Source organism: Pan troglodytes, chromosome 20, assembly GCF_028858775.2.
Source record: "Pan troglodytes isolate AG18354 chromosome 20, NHGRI_mPanTro3-v2.0_pri, whole genome shotgun sequence".
In the NCBI taxonomy this organism is placed as follows: domain Eukaryota; kingdom Metazoa; phylum Chordata; class Mammalia; order Primates; family Hominidae; genus Pan; species Pan troglodytes.
Genome location: NC_072418.2, coordinates 57,687,495 through 57,711,901, shown reverse-complemented (window position 1 = coordinate 57,711,901; position 24,407 = coordinate 57,687,495). Strand labels below are relative to the sequence as shown.

The window sequence follows — 24,407 nt, the reverse complement described above, 5'->3', positions numbered from 1 at the left end:
ATCCACCCCGTGGTGCCAAACCCATATACTCTCCTATCCTCAATACCTCCCTCAACCACCCATTATTCTGTTCTGGATCTCAAACATGCTTTCTTTACTATTGCTTTGTACCCTTAATCCCAGCCTCTCTTCGCTTTCACTTGGACTGACCCTGACACCCATCAAGCTCAGCAAATTACCTAGGCTGTACTGCCGCAAAGCTTCACAGACAGCCCCCATTACTTCAGTCAAGCCCAAATTTCCTCCTCCTCTGTTACCTATCTCGGCATAATTCTCATAAAAACACACGTGCTCTCCACGCCGATCGTGTCTGACTGATCTCTCAAACCCCAGCACCTTCTACAAAACAACTCCTTTCCTTCCTAGGCATGGTTAGCGCGGTCGGAACTCTTACACAAGAGCCAGGACCGCACCCTGTAGCCTTTCTGTCCGAACAACTTGACCTTACTGTTTTAGCCTAGCCCTCATGTCTGTGAGCAGCGGCTGCCGCTGCTTTAATACTTTTAGAGGCCCTCAAAATCACAAACTATGCTCAACTCACTCTCTACAGTTCTCATAACTTCCAAAAATCTATTTTCTTCCTCACACCTGACACATATACTTTCTGTTTCCCGGCTCCTTCAGCTATACTCACTCTTCGTTGAGTCTCCCACAATTACCATTGTTACTGGCCCAGACTTCAATCCGGCCTCCCACATTATTCCAGATACCACACCTGACCCCCATGACTGTATCTCTCTGATCCACCTGACATTCACCCCATTTCCCCACATTTCCTTCTTTCCTGTTCCTCACCCTAATCACATTTAGTTTATTGATGGCAGTTCCACCAGGCCTAATCGCCACTCACCAGCAAAGGCAGGCTATGCTATAGTATCTTCCACATCTATCATTGAGGCTACCGCTCTGCCCCCTCTACTACCTCTCAGCAAGACGAATTAGTTGCCTTAACCCAAGTCCTCACTGTTGCAAAAGGACTACGCGTCAATATTTATACTGACTCTAAATATGCCTTTCATATTCTGCCCCACCATGCTGTTATATGGGCTGAAAGAGGTTTCCTCACTACGCAGGTGTCCTCCATCATTAATGCCTCCTTAATAAAAACTCTGCTCAAGGCCGCTTTACTTCCAAAGGAAGCTGGGGTCATTCACTGCAAGGGCCATCAAAAGGCGTCAGATCCCATTGCTCTAGACAATGCCTATGCTGATAAGGTGGCTAGACAAGCAGCTAGCATTCCAACTTCTGTCCCTCACAGCCAGTTTTTCTCCTTCTCATCAGTCACTCCCACCTACTCCCCCGCTGAAACGTCCACCCATCAATCTCTTCCCACACAAGGCAAATAGTTCTCAGACCAAGGAAAATATCTCCTTCCAGCCTCACAGGCCCATTCTATTCTGTCGACATTTCATAGCCTCTTCCATGTAGGTTACAAGCTGCTAGCCCATCTCTTAGAACCTCTCATTTCCTTTCCTTCGTGGACATCTATCCTCAAGGAAACCACTTCTCAGTGTTCCATCTGCTATTCTACTACCTCTCAGGGATTGCTCAGGCCCCCTCCCCTCCCTACACATCAGGCTTGGGGATTTGCCCCCGCCCAGGACTGGCAAATTGACTTTACTCACATGCCCCGAGTTAGGAAACTAAAATACCTCTTGGTCTGGGTAGACACTTTCACTGGATGGGTACAGGCCTTTCCCACAGGGTCTGAGAAGGCCACCGAGGTCATTTCTTCCCTTCTGTCAGACATAATTCCTCGGTTTGGCCTTCCCACCTCTATGCAGTCTGATAACGGACCAGCCTTTATTAGTCAAATCAGCCAAGCATTTTTTCAGGCTCTTGGTTCAGTGAAACCTTTATATCCTTTACAGTCCTCAGTCTTCAGGAAAGGTAGAACAGACTAATGGTCTAGTAAAAACACACCTCACCAAGCTCAGCTACCAACTTAAAAAGGACTGGACAATACTTTTACCACTTTCTTTTCTCAGAATTCAGGCCTGTCCTCGGAATGCTACAAGGTACAGCACATTTGAGCTCCTGTATCGACACTCCTTTTTATTAAGCCCCAGTCTCATTCCAGACACCAGACCAACTTGGAATGTGCCCCAAAAAACTTGTCATCCTTACTATCTTCTGTCTAGTCATACTCCTATTCACTGTTCTCAACTACTCACACATGCCCTGCTCTTGTTTACACTGTTTCTCTAAGCCAGCACAGCTGATATCTCCTGGTACTATCCCCAAACCGCCACTCTTAACTCTTAAATAAATAATCTTTGCTGGCAGGACTATGCTGAACCTCCTTAGGCACTCTAATTAGATGTCCTAGGTCCTCCCAATTCTTAGACCTTTAATACCTGTTTTTCACCTTCTCTTATTCCATTTAGTTTTTCAATTCGTACAAAACTGCATCCAGGCCATCACCAATAATTCTAAATGACAAATGTTTCTTCTAACAGCCCCACAATATCACCCCTTACCACAAAATCTTCCTTCAGCTTAATCGCTCCCACTTTAGGTTCCCACGCCGCCCCTAATCCCGCTCAAAGCAGCCCTGAGAAACATCGCCCATTATCTCTCCATACCACCCCCCAAAATTTCCGCCGTCCCAACACTTTACCCCTATTTCATTTTATTTTTCTTATTAATATAAGAAGACAGGAATGTCAGGCCTCTGAGCCCAAGCTAAGCCATCATATCCCCTGTGACCTGCACGTACACATCCAGATGGCCGGTTCCTGCCTTAACTTATGACATTGTCTTGTGAAATTCCTTCTCCTGGCTCATCCTGGCTCAAAAGCTCCCCTACTGAGCACCTTGTGACCCCCACTCCTGCCCCCCAAAGAACCCCACTTTGATTGTAATTTTCCTTTACCTACCCAAATATTATAAAATGGCCCCACTCCATCTCCCTTCGCTGACTCTCTTTTCGGACTCAGCCCGCCTGCACCCAGGTGAAATAAACAGCCTTGTTGCTCACACAGAGCCTGCTTGGTGGTCTCTTCACATGGACGCCCATGAAACAGACCAGCCTAGCCAACATGGTGAAACCCCGTCTCTACGAAAATACAAGAAATTAGCTGGGCGTGGCAGTGCGCACCTGTAGTTCCAGCTACTCGGGAGGCTGAGGCAGGGGAATCACTTGAACCTGGGAGGCGGAGATTGCAGTGAGCCCAGATCACACCAGCGTAGCGACAGAGTGAAACTGTGTCTCAAAAAAAAAAAGAAAAAAAAAGTTTTCTAAGGCCAGGCGCAGTGGCTCATGCCTGTAATCCAAGCACTTTTGGGAGGCTGAAGCGGGCAGATCACCTGAGGCCAGGAGTTCGAGACCAGGCTGACCAACATGGTGAAACCCTGTCTCTACTAAAAATACAAAAATTAGCTGGGCGTGGTGGCGGGTGCCTGTAATCCCAGCTTCTTGGGTGCGGGGGGGATCTGTTCTGCAGATCCCAGCTGTACGACAGATGAGACACATCCTCAGACACCAATATTCAGTGAAAGAGCAGGCCAGGGGGCTGCCGGCACTAGGAGCCAAAGAGAGTGCAGCCCCTCTAAGCTGGCAACGCTTGCATTTATTTAGCACAGATTTAATTAACAAAGGCTTTGAGTCAACACACCTGTGGGTAATTAACCTGGTCACCGCCCCCCCGCCCCCACCTCCCTGGAGAGGGCCATCTTGCCCGAGAATGATCAAAGGTTGATTTTAGGACCATATGACTAAGCAAGCTATTTAGATAAAATACTCCGCATTCCTTTGTATCTGCGCCCTAAGCTGTTTGGCTCCTGAAAAGAGAATCTGGCTGCTTTCAGCCAAACTATCTGAAGCTATGCCAACCTCCCTGGCCTTCCAAGAAGGTTTGCTGCTTCCTATTCCTATAATTTCTTCTGCTACTCTGACTGATCTCCCACACTTGGGAGGTTGAGGCAGGAGAATCCCTTGAACCAGGGAGGCAGAGGTTGCAGTGAGCCGAGATCACACTACTGCGCTCCAACTTGGGTGACAAGAGCGAGACTCCATCTCAGAAAAAAAAAGTTAAAAAAAATTGTAGGCCAGGCGTGGTGGCTCACGCCTGTGATCCCAGCACTTTGGGAGGCCAAGGCGGGTGGATCACCTGAGGTCCAGAGTTCGAGACCAGCCTGACCAACATGGAGAAACCCCGTCTCTTCTAAAAATATAAAATTAGCCAGGCGTGGTGGCGCATGCCTGTAATCCCAGCTGCTCTGGAGGCTGAGGCAGGAGAATGGCTTGAGCCCAGGAGGCGGAGGTTGCAGTGAGCCGAGACCGCGCCATTGCACCCCAGCATGGGCAACAAGAGTGAGACTCTGTCTCAAAAAAAAAAAAAAAAAATTGTAGTAAAAACATAACATACAATTTACCATCTTAGCCATTTTAAGTGTACAGTATAGCAGTGTTAAATGTATTCACAGTGTTGTGAAACAGATCTCCAGAATATTTTCATCTTGTAAAACTGAAACTCTATGCCTAAAAGAGGAATCGTTCAACGCATAGAAGTTTTATTTCAACCATTTTTGTTGTTGTTGTTGAGATGGAGTCTTGCTCTGTCACCAAGGCTGGAGTGCGGTGGTACGATCTTGGCTCACTGCAACCTCCGCCTCCTGGGTTCAAGCCATTCTCCTGCCTCAGCCTCCTCAGTAGCTGGTAATGCAGGTGCGTGCCACCACACCTGGCTAATTTTTGTATTTTTAGTAGAGATGGGGTTTTGCCATGTTGGCCAGGCTGGTCTCGAACTCCTGGCCTCGTGATCTGCCTGCCTTAGCCTCCCAAAGTGCTGGGATTTCAGGTGTGAGCCACTGCGCTCAGCCTGGGAAATGTATACTTCAGAGATTGTTGGATTTTCAGGGCCTTCTGTGGCTTGACGTCATCTGGAAAAGTGTGGTCATTGGGAAGATATTACTTTGATTGGTTGTCACTCATGCTTGGGTGTTTACTGAAATGAGTCTGATTGGATGACTTTTAGAAGCAAGGAGCTGCCTGATTGATGGTAACATAACAATATAAAACGTATGGAGTGGCCGGGCTTTGTGGCTCACTCCTGTAATCCCAGCACTTTGAGAGGCTGAGGCAGGCAGATCACCCTGAGGTCAGAAGTTCGTGACCAGCTTGGCCAACATGGCAAAACCCGTCTGTACTAAAAATACAAAAATTATCTGCGTGTGGTGGCAGGTGCCTATAATCCCAGCTACTGGGGAGGCTGAGGCAGGAGAATTGCTGAACCCGGGAAAGAGAAGTTGCAGGGAGCCGAGATCACGTCACTGCTCCCCAGCCTGGGTGACAGAGCAAGACCCCGTCTCAAAAAAAAGAGCATCTTCACAGAGATGAGTTGTCATTGATGATGGGTTAAAAATCAGTTTTGGTGGCTACTTGTTACTGTGGTTACAGGACAATAAAATACTTTTCTGAAGAGCTCAGGAACTTTATTATTCTGAAAACGCTTTTTCCAAACAAGGTCCTTCCATCAGCAAAATGACTTATATGAGTTTAATCTTATCCATCTCTGGGAATCCAGCCCCATTGTGTCTCTGTAATCCAAGTCCTGGACCTGACGTAAAGTCCCTCAACCCCCTTCATCCAAAATTGTGGCACTTTCCCTTTATTTATTTATTTATTTATTGTTTATTTGTTTGTTTACTTTTGAGACGGAGTCTCGCTCTGTGGCCCAGGCTGGAGTGTAGTGGCGTGATCTCAGCTCATTGCAAGCCCCGCCTCCCAGGTTCACGCCATTCTCCTGCCTCAGCCCCCGGAGTAGCTGGGACTACAGGCACCTGCCACCACACCTGGTGAAAAAAATCAGAACAAACTGAAGATATGGGCCAGAACTTGTATAAAGTGTGAAAAGCAGTCAATAAAGAAAGTTAGAAATACTTTGCATTTTTTTTTATCACAGGACTTGAGTTAAGCCAAGAATACAGTAGAAATTTTATCAAGTAGAGATAAGCTCTCAGTAAAGGATAAAAGTGGGCCTAAGTCCCTTCAGTTTCACTGGAAGTAGGACCCTTACATTTTATAATTATATTTTCATACATAAGCTACTGGACAATGAAGTAAATAGCAATCAGTGAAAGAGCCACATATGACCAACTTAGATTTCCTTGAGTAAAGTCTGTCAAGGGTAAAGCTGTGAAAGTTTATAAGAAAAAAGAATGGGGAATTATTTGGAAGACCATTTGAGTTTTGTACACAAGAATTTAATGTTTGCACACTTGATAATATATGTGAATATCATCAAAACTAAGTGAAAAAATAATGAGGTGAAACACATGCCTGTATTCCTTGTATGAAAATCCAGTAGAAATAGGGTTTGTGAAATAAATAGGGTAATCCTCCTGTAGGATTATGACTTTCACTCTTATCAATTTGTAGATGAACACAGCAGGAGGCTGAGGTAGGAGGATTGCTTGAGACCAGGGGTTCAAGACCAGCTTAGGCAACATAGGGAGAGCCTCACTTCAACAAAAAAAAATAAAGGAGGGGGGTTACTGAATATATTTGGCATGCTTACCAACCATTTATATTTGGGGAAGACACATTTAAAAATATAAAAGGAAGGCTGGGTGCAGTGGCTCACGTCTGTAATCCCAGCACTTTGGGAGGCCGAGGCGGGCAGATCACGAGGTCAGAAGTTTGAGACCAGCTTGGCCAATGTGATGAAACCCCGTCTCTACTAAAAATACTGTAAAAGTAGCTGGGCATGATGGTGGGAGCCTGTAATCCCAGCTACTTGGGAGGCCGAGGCGGGAGAATCACTTGAACCCAGGAGGCAGAGGTTGCAGTGAGCCGAGATCGTGCCACTGCACTCCAGCCTGGGCAACAGAGTGAGACTCTGTCTCAAATAAAAATAAAAATAAAAATAAATAAAATAAAAAAAGAGAAGAACAATGAAGGAAGAAATTAAACAGGATATAGAAAATCAGAAGACAGATAAGATGGAAAACCATAACTTATGTTCAGAAAAGTGGGTGCAAATCGATCAGTCCTGCATAAGAAAACACCGTTTGATTGGTTTAAACATGCATCTGGCCAGGCGTGGTGGCTCACGCCTATAATCTCAGCACTTTGGGAGGCCAAGCTGGGTGGATCACTTGAGGTCAGGAGTTCGAGACCAGCCTGGCCAACACAGTGAAACCCCATCTCTACTAAAAATACAAAAATTAGCCAGGTGCGGTGGTATGTGCCTGTAATTCCAGCTACTTGGGAGGCTGAGGCACAAGAATCACTTGAACCTGGGAGGTTCAATGAGCCGAGATTGCTCCACTGCACTCCAGCCTGGGTGACAGAGCCAGACTCTGTCTCAAAAAAAAAAAAAAGTAGATTCAAGCTTCTTAGTGAGCTTTTCTCTCTTGTGTCCTTCAAGTAGCTTTGTCGGACTCCACAGTCCTGACTCCTCTCTGCTTTCACCTCCAGGTGTTTACTTGCAGACACTTGGTGTTCATGCAAAGGTCAATCCTGGCTGACACATCTGTTGGCTCCATCTCGGTTCAGCCACATCTGCCGAGGCTTCCTTGTTCAGCGCCGTATGGCTGTGCCAATTTTCAACCAGTATGGCCAAGAGAGCCACGAGGACCAGTCCTGCCATGGCCATGCGGATCAAGTTCTGTATCGTGTAATCTTGGTGGATGGAGTCTGGAGACACAATTCAAGGAGATGCATGGTTGGTGGTTGTGTTCCATTCCATCCCAACCCCAGAGCCCTGAAACGGGAGCTCATTTCCCTATGCGCTTGCCAAAATGGGACTCCCTCAAGCATCCCCTCAATGAGCTCATGCTTCGCCAGCACCACACTGATCAGTCAGCAAGACTGTGTTCACGGGCAAGGAACTGTGCTTCCCAGGGAAGTGCTATAAACTGGGAAGGAGGTGATTATGGGCAGGTTGTGTTTTTTTTTTTTTTGACATGGAGTCTCACTCTGTTGCCCAGGCTGGAGTGCAGTGGCGCGATCTCGGCTCACTGCAACCTCCGCCTCCCTGGTCAAGTGATTCTCCTGCCTCAGCCTCCCAAGTAGCTGGGATTACAGGCGCCCACCACCACCATGCCTGGTTAATTTTTGTATTTTTAGTGGAGATGGGGTTTCACCATGTTGGCCAGGCTGGTCTCGAACTCCTGACCTCAGGTGATCCACCTGCCTCAGCCTCCCAATGTGCTCAGATTACAGGCGTGAGCCATCGTGGCCAGCCGTGTTTTTTTTTTTTTTTCTTGAGGTGGAGTCTCGTTCTGTCACCCAGGCTGGAGTGCAATGGCGTGATCTTGGCTCACTGCAACAGCCGCCTCCTGGGTTCAAGTGATTCTCCTGCCTCAGCCTCCTGAGTAGCTGGGACGACAGGCTCACGCCACCACGCCCGGCCAGGCAGGTTGTGTTTTCTTTTCATTCTCTCCTCACTTGGTGAATTCACTAAATACCTAATCATATCTCTACAACACCAGAACAAGGTGGAATCCTAGTAAGAATGTCTGCAGCTTGGCCGGGCGCGGTGGCTCACGCCTGTAATCCCAGCACTTTGGGAGGCCGAGGCAGGTGGATCACCTGAGGTCGGGAGTTCGAGACCAGCCCGGCCAACATGGTGAAATCCTGACTGTGTGGTCCCAGCTACTCAGCAGGCTGAGGCAGGAGAATTGCTTGAACCTGGGAGGCGAAGGTTGCAGTGAGTCGAGATCGTGCCACTGCACTCCAGCCTTGGCGAAAGAGCAAGACTCCATCCCGGAAAATAAAATAAAATAAATAAAATGAAACAAACTGAGTTAGCCCTTCTGTTCTCCATAGACCGTAAGTTTTCAATGAACCCTGTCTGGAGAACTCTAGCGAGGAAGTGAAAGCGGAAAGTGTGGTGGGGAAGCCTTTCTCTCTCCACTGTCCTGGAGTGAGAGCCTTTGCCTCTCTTCACTTCACTGTCAGTGCACGTCTTCATATTCCTGCCCGGTGGCAAGGCCCTGGACAGCCAACCCAGACACAGGGCTGGACTGGGCGGTACCTACCTGTGACCACAAGCTCCAGGGCATTACTGGGGAAGGACCACAGGTGGGGGCTCCTGTTGTACCAACCGTAGCACCTGTAGATCCCTGAGACATTGAGGTCCACAGGACCCAAAGAGAAGTTGGCCGGGTGTTCCCCACTTTGGTGCTGTGGCAGAGAAAGTTCTCCCTCCTTGGCCAGTGAAAATCTATCGAATGGGATGTGTGCTGAGCTGCACGTGAGGGAAATATTCTCTCCCGGCATCAATACCAGACCCCGATCCGCAGAGAGGAAGGGTTTGCCATACAAGCCTAAGAGAGAAAAGAGTGAGCTATTAGAAAGACCTTTTCTCCTTTATTCTTTTCTTCTTATTATTATTGTTATTATCATATATTTTTTTGAGATGGAGTTTCGCTCTTATTGCCCAAGCTGGAGTACAGTGGCGTGATCTCAGCTCACTGCAACCTCCGCCTCCCAGGTTCAAGCGATTCTCCTGCCTCAGCCTCCCGAGAAACTGGGATTACAGGTGCGTACCACCACGCCCAGCTAATTTTTGTATTTTTAGTAGAGACGGGGTCTCTCCATGTTGGTCAGGCTGGTCTCGAACTCCTGACCTCAGGTGATCTGCCCACCTTGGCCTCCCAAAGTGCTGGGATTACAGGCATGAGCCACTGTGCCCAGCCTATTATTGTTTTTTGAGATGGAGTCTCGCTCTGTCACTGAGGCTGCGGTGCAGTGGCACGATCTCAGCTCACTGCAACCTCCACCTCCGAGGTTCAAGTGAGTCTCCTGCCTCAGCCTCCCGAGTAGCTGGGATTACAGGCACCTGCCACCACGCCCAGCTAATTTTTGTATTTTTAGTAAAGATGAGGTTTCCCCATGTTGGTCAGGCTGGTCTTGAATCCCTGACCTCAGGTGATCCGCCTGCCTCAGCCTCCCAAAGTGCTGGGATTACAGGCGTGAACCACAGTGCCCAGCCTCTTTTTTCTTTTTTAGAATTTATTTATTTTAGAGAGGGTCTCACTCTGTCGCCCAGGCTGAGGGCAGTGGCATAATCACGGCTCACTGCAGCCTCGACCTCCCAGGCTCAGGTGATCCTACCATCTCAGCCTCTCAAGTAGCTGAGACTACAGGTGGGTGCCACCATGCCCAGCTAATTTTTTGATTTTTTGTACAGATGGGGTCTTACTATGTTGCCCAGGCTGGTCTCCTGGGCTTAAGTGATCTACCCATCTCGGCCTCTCAAAGTGCTGGGATTACAGGCGTGAGCCACGGCGCCCGGCCTCCCAAAGTGCTGGGATTACAGGCACAAGCCACGGTGCCTGGCCACAGTTACTACTTCAGCCAGGCTTTCAACAACAGCCAGCTCAACATCCACAGTCATGTTCCCATAGACAGTTTAAAACTTTGCTATGAGGAGATGAAATGGCACTTTGCTTCTGTGGTCTTGCCTGCAATGACCCATAACAGTCTAGTCATGAGCAAAACATCGGACAATTTCCAGTAGTGGGAGTACCCTTGAAAATTATGGACCACTACCCTCAAAACTGACAAGGTCATGGAAAACCAGCAACATCTGAGAAGCTGTGACAGCCAAGACAAACCTAAAGATACATGACACCTGCCGGGCGCGGTGGCTCACGCCTGGAATCCCAGCACTTTGGGAGGCTGGGTGCGGTGGCTCATGCCTGTAATCCCAGCATTTTCGGAGGCCGGGCGCAGTGGCTCACGCCAGTAATCCCAGCACTTTGGGAGGCCAGGCGGGCGGATCACGAGGTCAGAAGATTGAGACCATCCTGGATAACACGTTGAAACCCTGTCTCTACTAAAAATACAAAAAATTAGCCAGGCGTGGTGGCGGGCGCCTGTAGTCCCAGCTACTCCGGAGGCTGAGGCAGGAGAATGGCGTGAACCCGGGAGGTTGGAGCTTGCAGTGAGCCGAGATTGTGCCACTGCACTCCAGCCTGGGCAACACAGCGGGACTCCGTCTCAAAAAAAAAAAGATACATGACACCTGAATGCAATGTGAAATCTTTTTGTGTGTGTGTGTGAGATGGAGTCTCGCCCTGTCGCCCAGGCTGGAGTGCAGTGGCGTGATCTTGGCTCACTGCAACCTCTGCCTCCTGGGTTCAAGCGATTCTCCTGCCTCAGCCTCCCAAGTAGCTGGGATTACAGGCGTGTGCCACCAGGCCTGGCCAATTTTTTCCATTTTTAGTAGAGACGGGGTTTCACTGTGTTGGCCAGGCTGGTCTCGAACTCCTGAGTTCAGGTGATCCACCCACCTCAGCCACCCAAAGTGTTGGGATTACAGGCGTGAGCCACTGCGCCCGGCGATTGTTGCATTTTCAGTAGAGACGGGGAATTCACCATGTTGGCCAGGCTGGTCTCGAACTCCTGACCTTGGGTGATCCACCCGCCTCGGCTTCCCTAAGTGTTGGGATTACAGGCGTGAGCCACCGCTCCCGGCCGCAATGTGAAATCTTGAATGGGATCCTGGAACAGAGAAAGACTATCAGGTAAAAACTAAGAAAATGTAAATAAGCTGTAGACTGTAGCTGGGAATGTGTCGATATTTGTTCATTAATGGTAAGAAATGTGCCATACTAATGTAAGATGTTAACTCTGGGGGAAGTGGGGTGCCAGATGGCTGAGAACTCTCTGAAGCAATCATCAATTTTTTTTTTGTTTGTAAATCTAAAACTTCTTGAAAAATACTCTATTAAAAATAAGAAAAAAATCACACCAGGGCTGTGGACCCTGGATGTTTCCTTACCTGTCACTACCAGCTCCAGGGTGTCACTGTACCGGAACCTGTAGTGCCCTATCCTATATTGGCACTGATAGCGCCCTGCCTTGTTTGCGTCCATGTGGTCAATGATGAACTCAGGATCAGTCTCATTCCAAAACTTCAGTTTTCTGCCTATCTCTCGGTACGTGGAGTTTTTTATGATCATCAGCTGGGTCAGGTAAGCTTCACGAATGGCCTGGCACTGGATTTTCACAGATCCATCCAAGGGAATCACAGGACTCGATTTGGCAGATATGAAAGGCATGGGAGAGTCCCCTGGAAGAAAAGAAAGCCCAGACTGAGGTGGCTCGCCATGGGGAAGCCATTCCTTTCCTTCTCTGTGGGGGAAGTAAAAATACATTAGGGTGTGAAGAACCTACCATTCTTTATTTAAAAAAAAATTTAGGCCGGGTGCAGTAGCTCATGCCTGTATTCCCAGCACTTTGGGAGGCCGAGGCCGGTGTATCACGAGGTGAGGATATTGAGACCATCCTGGCTAACACGGTGAAACCCCGTGTCTACTGAAAATACAAAAAATTAGCAGGACGTGGTGGCGGGCGCCTGTAGTCCCAGCTACTCGGGAGATTGGGGCAGGAGAATGGCGTGAACCCGGGAGGCAGAGCTTGCAGTGAGCCGAGATCACACCACTCCACTCCAGCCTGGGCAACAGAGTGAGACTTCATCTCAACAACAACAACAAAAAACAAATTAAAAAAAGAGAAAAATTTAAATAATTTGTGATGCTGAGGTTTGGAGTACGATTGATCCTGTCACCCAGGTACTGAGCTTAGTACCCAATAGGCAGGTTTTCAACCCCCTTTCTTCCCCCCCATCTAGTAGTCTCCAGTGTCTATGGTTGCCATCTTTATTTTTTATTGTTATTATTTTTCGAGACAGAGTCTGTTGTGTCGCCCAGGCTGCAGTGCAGTAGTGCAATCTCAGCTCCTCTGCCTCCCGGGTTCAAGCAATTCTCCTGCCTCAGCCTTCCGAGTAGCTGGGATTACAGGTGCCCACCACCATGCCTGGATAATTTTTGTATTTTTAGTAGAAACGGGGTTTCACCATGTTGGCCAGGCTGGTCTTGAACTCCTGACTTCAAGTGATCCACCTGCCTCGGCCTCCCAAAGTGCTGGGATTACAAGCGTGAGCCACCGCACCTGGCTGCAACTGGGGTTTTTGCAGAGGCAACACTGAAGCCAGGGGGACCTCAGCAGGCCTTGACCCCAGAGCAGTCGAGTGCCGTTACCACAGCCCCTGCAGAGGCCACGGGCATGGTGCGTGGGAGCAGTGAGATGGCTCCACCTGCCGTCACTCCACAAGGCTCAAGGCCAGTTTCCAGCACAGTGGCCCAGCTTCTGCCTGAACTCTGCCCGGGGCCGTGGCTGCATGCTTCCCTGGAAAGCACCCAGATGGTGAAGTGGGTGACTCTACCCACCCCTGCCACTTGCAGCCAGACGGGCCAGGCTTGCTGGGTCTTCCAGCGCTGCAGACCCCCTTCTGCCTGAAATCTGTGGGGTGTGCAGCTCTGTGTTTTTCTTTTCTTTTCTTTTTTTTTTTTGTTGAGATGAAGTCTCACTCTGTCGCCCAGGCTGGAGTGCAGTGGCGCAATCTCGGCTCACTGCAAGCTCTGCCTCCCGGGTTCACGCCATTCTCCTGCCTCAGCCTCCCAAGTAGCTGGGACTACAGGCACCTGCCGCCACGCCCTGCTAATTTTTTTTTGTATTTTTAGTAGAGACGGGGTTTCACCATGTTATCCAGGATGGTCTCAGTCTCCTGACTTCGTGATCTGCCCACCTCGGCCTCCTAAAGTACTGGGATTACAGGTGTGAGCCACCATGCCCCGCAGCTCTGTGTTCCCCTGGGAGCACTGAGATGGCAGAGCATGTGGCTCCAATCACCCTTGCTGAGAAGGACTCACCACGTTAGGTGGCGACCAAGCCGTGAGGAGCCCTCATTCTCAGAACGTTCAGAGGGGTGAAACACCTGATTTCATCAGCCTGCAGAGGAGTGGGGTGGTCCTCCCTCCATAGGGCTGGCCGGGGAAGGATACAGCCTGTCTGCCCACCATGCCCTGCCTGAGGGAGCCCTGTGGGCAGAACAATCCTAACAAAGGAAACGGTGGGTGCAGAGCCAGTGACTGTAGGAGGCTCCTCCAAAGCCCAAGAATGGACCAGGCGAGGGAGTCACCCCTCCCCACAACCACAGAGCACTACTGCCGACTTTGTCAAAATACAAGAATTAGGGGGCCAAGGCAGGCAGATTGCTTGAGCCCAGGAGTTTAAGACCAGCCTGGTAAACATGGTGAAACCCCATCTCTACAAAAAAAAAAATTACAAAAATTTTCTCTTTATGGTGGTGTGTGCTTGTAGTCCCAGCTACTCAGGAGGCTGAGGCAGGAGGATCACTTAGCCTGATAGGTAGAGGCTGCAGTGAGCCGAGATTGTGCCACTGTACTCCAGCCTGGGTGACAGAGCAAGACCCTGTGTCAAAAAACGAAACAGAAAACAAAACAAAACTACAAAAGAGCCTTGTGGCTAAGATCCTGTATGCTGGCCAACCCTTTTAAGTGCCACCTACTGGATCACACTTCAAAATACAACACTGAAATATTTTGCCAGTATACAACAAAGGGAAAAATCCAGCCACAAATAAAGATTCTGTGCAGAGTCCTGGCATCTGAAAACACCCAGAAATGAAGCCAAACGACTGTACTCAACTGACATCACAGTTAAAGAACACCAGCCCTCACACAAGAGAAAGAATCAACACCAAGGCCGGGCGCGGTGGCTCACACCTGTAATCCCAGCACTTTGGGAGGCTGAAGTGGGCAGATCACCGGAGGTCAAGAGTTTGAGACCAGCCTGAACAACGTGACAACACCCGGGCTCTACTAAACATACAAAAATTAGCTGGGTGTGGTGGCACACACCTGTAATCCCAGCTACTCAGGAGGCTGAGACAGGAGAATCGCTTGAACCCGAGAGGTGAAGCTTGCAGCAGTGAGCTGAGATTGCGCCACTGCACTCCAGCCTGGGCGACAGAGTAAGACTCTGCCACAAAAGAGAAAAAAAAGAAAAAAAAAAAAAAAGAATCAACACAAGAACTCTGGCAATTCGATAGTCCCCCAGAAATCTGGTTCTTAGCTACATTGAGATGAATGAAACGAGGGATATAGAATTCAGAATCTGGATGGCCAGGAAGCTCATCGAAATTGAGGAGAAATTTGAAACACAATCCAAGGAGTCCATGGTGGGGACACACTGGCTTTTTGAGTTCCCAGAATTCTTTTTCATGTGTGGGGGCCCGGTCATTATGCCACAGCCATCAGACAGAGAGGAGTCCAGTCTCTCTTCCCTGTGAGCTCCCACCCCCACTTTACCAGGCAGAGCCCCCAGCTCGGGAGTGCAGAGCAGCTGCCCTGCCCTCAGCACACTCACTGGTGGTGGCTCGTGTTTCCCTGGGGAGTGGCTCCCAGAGGCAACTGACAGCCCCTCTGCCACTGCCAGGGCAAGGGTTCTGCCGCTGCTGCCCGTGATCTGGGGAAGAAGCAAGGAGGCTGGGGGCTTCATTCATGCTTTTATTTATTTATTTATTTATTTATTTATTTATTTATTTGAGACGGAGTCTCGCTCTGTCGCCCACGCTGCAGTGCAGTGGCCCGATCTCGGCTCACCGCAAGCTCCGCCTCCCGGGTTCACGCCATTCTCCTGCCTCAGTCTCATCCTCCTCCCGAGTAGCTGGGACTACAACCGCCCGCCACCACGCCCGGCTAATTTTTTGTGTTTTTAGTAGAGACGGGGTTTCACCAGATTAGCCAGGATGGTCTCGATCTCCTGACCTCGTGATCCGCCCGCCTCGGCCTCCCAAAGTGCTGGGATTCCAGGCGTGAGCCGCCGCGCCCGGCCTTCATTCATGCTTCTAGCACACCACAGTCACCATACGGAGAGGAGCTGAGTCTCCTCTCCCTGTGAGCCCTCGACCTCCTGCTCTTCACCAAGCCCCAGCTTGATTCCGCGGCGCAACAGCCCCACCCTCTGGCGGAGCGTTCCCAGCAGCTGTGAGTCTGCGTTTCTCTGTGGCGGAGCTCCCAGAGGCAACGGAAAGCCACTCTGCCGCTGCCACTGCGGTGGCACTGGCCTTGCTGCCCTCAGACTGGGGAAGGAGCAAAGACTCTGAGTGCTTTAACCACACCTCCAGCAAACTGCCCTAAGGAGAAGAGGCCAGTCTGTCACCCCTGTGACCCACCTGTCCCCCCTGCTCATCACTAGGCAGGGCCCCTAGCTTGGACCCACAGTGCAGTCGCCCCACTCTTGGCTCATCGCACTGGCTGACAGTAGCTTCACATCTCTCTGGGGTGGAGTTCCAAGGGACAAGTGAAAGGCCGTCTGCCACAACCACTGCTAAGGTCCCTTCTCCTGCTGCCCCCAAGCCACGGAGGGAACATAAAGTCTGAGCTCACCCCAGAGCTGTGATGTGCAGCCTGGGAGTGCCGAGCCCAGATCTGCAGCCAGCACTTGGGTGGGAGAGGAGCCCCCACTTTCAGAGCGTGAGAGGGAGCACAGCGGCAATCATGAGGAATGACCTACTGGCCGTTGTGCGTAAGCATCATTTACCGGATTGCAGCCCAAACTTAACACCAAAAATGCTCGCTAATATACCTCCTTGTGAAACCAAGGACAAGAATTTAGCTATAAATAAAGACCCTGTGCGAAGCCCCAGCCCTCTGAAACCATCCAGAAAAGAAGTCTACTGACTGTGCTCAAATTACATCACAGTTAAAAGAAAAAAGAAAAAAATTCAAATTGCAGCACACTCAAAGGAACATTAGCCCACATGGATGAGAAAGAACTGAGCAAGAACTCCATCAACTCAAAAAGCAACAGTGTCTTCCTTCCTCCAAATTACCACACAAGCTTCCCAGCAAGGGCTCTTTACCTGGCTGAAACGACAGAAATAGAATTCAGAATGTGGATAGAAATTAAGGTCATCAAGATTCAGGAGAAAGTTGAAACCCAATGGGAGGAATCTAAAGATTACAATAAAATGACAGAGGGGCTAATCTATGAGATGGTCATTTTGAAAGAACCAAACGGATCTGATAGAGCTGAAAAAACACACTACGAGATTTCATAATGCGATCACAAGTATTAATGGCAGAATAAAGCAAAATGAGGAAAGAATCTCAGAGCATGAATACTGGCTCTCTGAACTAATTCAGTCAGACAAAAATGAAGACAAAAGAATAAAAAAGAATTAACAAAACCTCTAAGAAATATGGGATTATGTAAAGAGACCAAATAGCCCATTGGCATCCCCGAAAGAGATGGGGAGAAAGCAAGCAACATGGAAAACATATTTCAGGGTATTGTTCATGAAAACTTCCCCAACGTCACTAGAGAGGCCAAGAATCAAATGCAGGAAACAAAGAGAACCCCTGCAAAATACTACACAAGAAGAGCAACCCCAAGACACAAAATCATCAGATTCTTCAAAGTAGAAATGAAAGAAAGAAATGTCGGCCGGGCGCGGTGGCTCACGCCTGTAATCCCAGCACTTTGGGAGACCAAGGCGGGCGGATCATGAGGTCAGGAGATTGAGACCATCCTGGCTAACATGGTGAAACCCCGTCTCTACTAAAAAAAAATACAAAAAAATTAGCGGGGCGTGGTGGTGGGCACCTGTAGTCCCAGCTACTGGGGAGGCTAAGGCAGGAGAATGGCATGAATCCGGGAGGTGGAGCTTGCAGTGAGCCGAGATCGCACCACTGCACTCCAGCCTGGCAGCCTGGGCAACAGAGCAAGACTCAGTCTCAAAAAAAAAAAAAAAAAAAGTGAAAAGGCAGCAAAAAAGAAGGGGCAGGTCACCTACAAAGGGAATGCCATCAAGCTAACAGCAGACCTTTCAGCAGAAACTCTACAAGCCAGAAGAGATTGGGGGCCTATATTTAATATTCTTATGAAAAGAATTTCCAACCAAGAATCTCATTCCCAGCCAAACTAAGTTTCATAAGTGAAGAAGAAATAAGATCCTTTTCAGACAAGCAAATGCTGAGGGAATTTATTACCATCAGGCCTGCCTTACAAGAGGTCCTAAGAGGAACGCTAAATATGGAAAGAAAAGACCATCACCAGCCAATAGAAAACACACTTACATACATAAACCAGTGACACTATAAAACAACCACACAAACAAGTCTGCATAATAACCAAACCAGCTAACAACATGATGACAGGAAAAAATCCGCACATGTAAATGCTAACTTTGAATGTAAATGGACTAATTGTCCTAATTAAAATGCAGAGAGTGGCAAGTTGGATAAAGAAGCAAGAGGCCAGGTGCAGTGGCTCACGCCTGTAACCCCGGCACTTTGGGAGGCTGAGGTGGGTGGATCATTTGAGGTCAGGAGTTCGACATTAGCCTGGCCAATGTGATGAAATCCCATCTCTAAAAAAAAAAAAAAAAAAAAAAAAAAAAAATAGCTGGGCGTGGTGGTACACACCTGTAATCCCAGCTATTTGGGAGGCTGAGGCAGGAGAATCATTTGAACCTGGGAGGCAGAGGTTGCAGTGAGTCAAGATCATGCCACTGCACTCCAGCCTGGGTGACAGAGCGAGACTCCGTCTCAAAAAAAAAAAAAAAAAAAAAAGCAAGATTCAACATTATGCTGCCTATAAGAAACCCATCTCATATGCAATGACATCCATAGGCTCAAAGTAAAGAAATGGAGAAAAATTTACCAAGCAAATGGAAAGCCAAAAAAAAAAAAAAATGCAGGAGCTGCTATTAAAATTTCAGACAAAACAGACTTTATACCAACAAAGATCAAAGAAGGCAAAGAAGGGCATTAAATCATGGTAAAGGGTTCAATTCAACATGAAGACCATAGCAGGACAGTGGCCACGGAAGTCGGAATCTGCTAAGGAGTGTGTAACAGCCCAACTGCTGAATCAAAAAGAAAAAGAAAAAAAAATTAAAAAAAGAGCATGAAGACCTAACTATCCTAAATATATATGCACCTAACATAGAAGCACCCGGATTCATAAAGCGTGTTCTGAGAGACCAACGAAGAGACTTAGACAACCACACAATAATAGGGGGAGACTTTAACATCCCGCCGACAGTGTTAGATCATTGAGGCAAACAGAGATATTCAGGACCTGAACTCAGCAGTGGATCAAATGGACCTGACAGACATCTACAGAACTCTCCACCCCGAAAACAACAGAATCTACATTGTTTTCATTGCCTCATGGCACATACTCTAAAGTCAATCATACAATCAGACATACAGCAATCCTTAGCAGGCTGGGTGCAGTGGCTCACACCTGTAATCCCAGCACTTTGGGAGGCCAAGGCTGGCGGATCATGAGGTCAGGAGATCGAGACCATCCTGGCTAATGCAGTGAAACCCCGTCTTTACTAAAAATACAAAAAAAATTAGCCGGGTGTGGTGGCGGGCACCTGTAGTCCCAGCTACTCGGGAGGCTGAGGCAGGAGAATGGCGTGAACCCGGGAGGCGGAGCTTGCAGTGAGCCTAGATTGCGCCACTGCACTCCAGCCTGGGCGACAGAGCAAGACTCCATTTCAAAAAAAAAAAAAAAACAATCCTTAGCAAATCCAGAAAAGCGAAATCAGAGCACAGTGGAATAAAAATAGGAATAAATACTAAGAAAACCACTCAAAACTGTACAATGCATGGAAATTAAGCAGTCTGTTCTGGAATTTTTGGGTAAATATAGCAGAATCTCTGGGACACAGCTAAGGCAGTGCTAAGGGGGAAGTTTATAGCACTAAACTCCCACGTCAAAAAGCTAGAAAAAGTTCAAATTAACAACCTAACATCATAACAAGAGGAACTAAGAGAACCAAGAGGAAATCAACCCCAAAGCTCGTAGGAAACAAGAAATAACCAAAATCAGAGCTGAGCTGAAGGAGACTGAGACACAAAAAAGCATTCAGAAGATCAGCAAATCCAGGAGTCGGATTTTTGAAAAAATTAGTAAGACAGATGACTAGTTAGACTAATAAAGAAGAAAAGAGAGATGATCCGGATAAACACAATTAGAAACAACAAAGGGTATATCACCACTCACCCCACAGAAATACAATCATCAGAGAATATTATGAACACCTCTATGCACACAAACTAGAAAATCCAGAATAAATGGAGAAATTCCTGGACACATACACCCTCCTGAGATCGAACCAAGAATAAATTGAATACATGAACAGACCAATAATGAGCTCCAAAATTGAATCAGTAATAAAAGGCCTACAGACCAGAAAAAGCCCAGTACCAGACAGACTCACAGCTGAATCCCATCCGATATATAAAGAAGAGCTGGCACTATACCTACTGAAACATTCCAAAAACATTCAGGAGGAGGAATGCCTCCCAAGCCCCTTCTATGAGACCAGCATCATCTTGATGCAAAAACATGGCAGAGACACAACAAAACCAGAAAACTTCAGGACAATATCCTTGTTGAACATAAATGCAAAAATCCTCAACAAAATACTAGCAAACTATCCAGCAGCACATCAGAAAGCTAATCCACCACCATCAGGTAGGCTTTATTTCTGGGATGCAAGGTTGATTCGATATAGGAGTCTCGCTCTGTTGCCCAGGCTGGAGTGTAGTGGCGTGAACTTGGCTCACTGCAAGCTCCGCCTCCTGGATTCATGCCATTCTCCTGCCTCAGCCTCCCGAACAGCTGGGACTACAGGCGCCTGCCACCACGCCTGGCTAAATTTTTTGTATTTTTTAGTATAGACGAGGTTTCACCGTGTTAGCCAGGATGGTGTCGATCTCCTGACCTCGTGATCCACCCGCCTCAGCCTCCCAAAGTGCTGGGATTACAGGCATGAGCCACAGTGCCCGGCCAATATACACAAATCTTAAATATGATTCATCACATAAATAGAACAACCCCCCCCACACACACATAATCCTCTCAATAGAGCTTTTGATAAAATTCAACATCCCTTTATGCTAAAAAACCTTGACAAACCAGGCATTGAAGAAACATATTTCAAAATAATAAGAATGATGTATGACAAACTCACAGTCAACATCATATTGAATGGGCAAAAGCTGGAAATATTCCCCTTGAAAACTGGCACAAGACATGGATGCCGTCTCTCACTACTTCTGTTCAACATAGTACTGGAGGTCCTAGCTAGAGCAATCAGGCAAGAGAGAAACACAAGGCATCCAAATAGGAAGAAAGGAAGTGAAACTATCCCTGTTTGCAGGTGATGTGATTCTATACCTAGAAAACCACAGTCTCTGCCCAAACACTTCTTAATCTGATAAACAACTTTAGCAAAGTTCCAGGATACAAAATCAATTAATAAAAATCAGTAGCATTTCTATACACCAAAAACATCTAAGTTGAGAGCCAAATCAAGAATAGAATCCATTCACAATTACTGCAAAAAGAATAAAATACCTGGGAATACAGCTAACCAGGGAGGTGAAAGATCTCTGCAAGGAGAACCACAAAACACTGGTCAAAGAAATCATAGATGACACAAACAAATGGAAAAACATTCCATGCTCATGGATAGGAAGAATGAATATTGTTCAACACACAAATAATTCAGGCTTTAGAAGGAGCTGGAAGAGAGAAGACATGGATGGACGTGGGGCTCACACCCATTAGGAGGCTAAGGCAGTAGTAGTTGGGGTGGCAGAATATTCAGTAGTACACTAAGACTGCCTCATGCTTAGTACTGCAGTAGTACTACAGAATGCTAGAGTGTTCAGTAGGCTTAGACTATGGCAGCATCCTTTTAAATGAAGTGACGGGAGGAAGTGGGTTGCTAAAACAAAATAGAATCAGCATAAGGAAGGATATTGGGCAGATGACTCCTGACTTCCTCATTCTTGCAGTTTGAGCGTTCAGTAAATTACAGATCCTTCATGGACAGTCTAACACAGGCAAGGACTAACTATAAATCCAGGCCTGAGCATTAATGAGTCTGAAGGGTTTGGAGATAACCAAGTGAGATAGAAATTATGCAAGAGAAGCACAGCAGAAACAACTAGAATGGGGACTAAAATAAGAATGGTGCTTCAGGCTATTCCTCAATTTCTTTATGCTAGAGCTCCCAAGAGGGTCTAAAGGGGCTGGGAGAGATTTACAGGACACTTACCTTCCTGTGCCTGAATCCTCTGGCCCAGACAGAGCACTGGAAGAGAGAGATTTATGAAAAATCAAGCTTCCATTTCCAACCTTTATGACAAATCACTCTCTGTAATGACAGACCAGAAAAAGACCAGTACCAGATGGATTCACAGCTCAATCCCACCAGATATATGAAGAAGAGCTAGCATTTTTTTTTTTTTTTTGAGGCGGAGTCTCGCTGTGTCGCCCAAGCTGGAGTGCAGTGGCACGATCTCGGCTCACTGCAAGCTCCGCCTCCCAGGTTCATGCCATTCTCCTGCCTCAGCCTCCCGAGTAGCTGGGACTACAGGTGCTCACCACCACGCCTGGCTAATTTTTTTTGTATTTTTAGTAGAGACGGGGTTTCACCATGTTGGCCAGGATGGTTTTGATCTCCTGACCTCGTGATCCGCCCGCCTCGGCCTCCCAAAGTGCTGGGATTACAGGCGTGAGCCACCGCGCCCGGCCAAGAAGAGCTAGTATTTTTCCAACTGAAACTATTGAAAAAAATCCAGGAGAAGCGATTCCTCCCCAACTCATTCTATGAGGCCAACATCATCCTGATAACAAAATGTGGCAGAGATACAACAAAAACAGAAAACTTCGGGATAATATCTTTGTTGAACATAAATGCAAAAATCTTCAACAAAAATACTAGTAACCATATTTCTATATGGGTTTCTATCATATGTTTTCCTTCCACAACAATCACAGTTTTGAGGTTCATTCTTTATTTTTACCTTTCAGATTCCAGCCTCTAAGTCTCTCCTTGATAAGAACCTTGGGACCATCATGAATCCCAGATAACACACTATAGGTTTAATACAAATATTAAACCTTGAGCCCCACAAGCTAGCTTGGGCTTGGGTAGAGACAAAGTTATAGATACATTGACAAAGACGGCCTTTCCACTAAGGAGATCAGAATCTCCTTGGCAGCCACTAAAATCTCCTAGTCACACTGTTAAGAGACACCCTGATTATTTTGGGATTTCTCTATCTTCCCCTCTAACCCACTTTTACTCTGAAACTCACCAAGACACAGGAGGGTGGTCTGTTTGGGGTCCATCGTGCTGACACGGCCTCAGCCCCGTTGCTCTCCTTTCAATGCACATTAGCAGGATGACAGATATTCTTACGACAATAAGCTCCACAGGAAGTATGAGGACAGAGCCCCTTGTCAGGGAATTTCCACATCTATTGCCTCACAGCAAAGTGGAACAGTTCGTTGCCGAATAACTTAGTTCCAGGTTGCTCTTGGGTGGAGCCCAAGAGAAGACATATATATGTATATTTTTTTAAATAGAGATGGGGTCTTTCTATGTTGGCCAGGGTAGTCTCTAACTTCTGGCCTCAAGAAATCCTCCTGCCTAAGACCTATATTTCTATTTATGTTTCAGATGAGAAACGAATGAGAAGTGAATTTTCGTCAAGCCAGTGTCTAATCGGTGTTCAAATTCATCTTTGAACCAGATGCTACATCCAAATAGACGGGCTTGGGACAGAATATAAGGTGGTGGATACCATACAGGCAGACATTGCCTTCACTGGGCCATTAGTCAAAAGCTCTGTGGCTTTGTCTGTTCTGAACCTATGTTTCATCTCTGAGATTCGTGGTCTGAGTATATTTACTTGGACTTGACCAGGCATGCAGTATACCCTTATCCTGGAGATGATCTCAATGCCAGAATGTGGAGGCATTTTCTCTGGCACTATTTGTCATCTCTAAAGAAAGAATCTACTATTTTATTATACTTTTTTGTTTATTTGTATAAATTTAAGGAGCGCAAGTGAAATTTTATTACATGGATATTTTGTGTAGTGGTGAAGTCTGGGCTTTTAATGTAATTATCCTCAAATAATGTACATTGTCGCTCATTGAGTATTTTTTTAACTTTTATTTTAGGTTCAAGGGAACATGGGAAGGTTTGTTATACAGGTAAACTTGTGTCATGGGGGTTTGTTGTACAGATTATTTCATCACCTAGGTAATAAGCTTGGTACCTAATAGTTACTTTTCCTGCTCCTTTCCCGCCTCCCACCCTCCACCCTAAAGGAGACCCCATTGTCTGTTGTTCCCCTTTTTTGTGTTCATGAGTTCTATTATTTAGCTTCCACTTATAAGTGAGAACATGCTGTATTTGGTGTTCTGTTCTTGTATAGTTTGCTAAGGATAATGGCCTCCAGCTCCATCCATGTTTCCACAAAACATATGAACTCATTCTTTTTTTATGGCTTCAAATTAATTTTATTTTTATCTTATTGTTTATGTTATTTTGATTGTAGACTCCTGGCTATCACGAATTCTTCAAGTCTGGAGAGTGAAATATTCCTGATTAAACCTTCTACTATTTTATTTTATTTTATTTATTCTTTTTTTTTTTGAGACGGAGTCTTGCTCTGTCGCCCAGGCTGGAGTGCAGTGGCGTGATCTCAGCTTACTGCAAGCTCCACTTCCCGGGTTCATGCCATTCTCCTGCCTCAGC

The 24,407-nt window shown here is 47.1% G+C and overlaps 1 protein-coding gene across 1 annotated transcript; it reads right to left on the bottom strand.

Annotated features, from left to right (window-relative positions):
• Nucleotides 1–7,427: 7,427 nt before the first annotated feature.
• On the bottom strand, nt 7,428–22,990 carry FCAR (Fc alpha receptor). Its single transcript, NM_001042624.1, has 5 exons — nt 22,957–22,990; nt 21,912–21,947; nt 11,739–12,029; nt 8,989–9,276; nt 7,428–7,642 (listed from the first exon to the last, which is right to left on the bottom strand). The coding sequence occupies exons 1-5, from the start codon at nt 22,988–22,990 to the stop codon at nt 7,449–7,451; spliced, it is 843 nt and encodes a 280-aa protein (NP_001036089.1). The 3' UTR covers nt 7,428–7,448.
• Nucleotides 22,991–24,407: the final 1,417 nt, after the last annotated feature.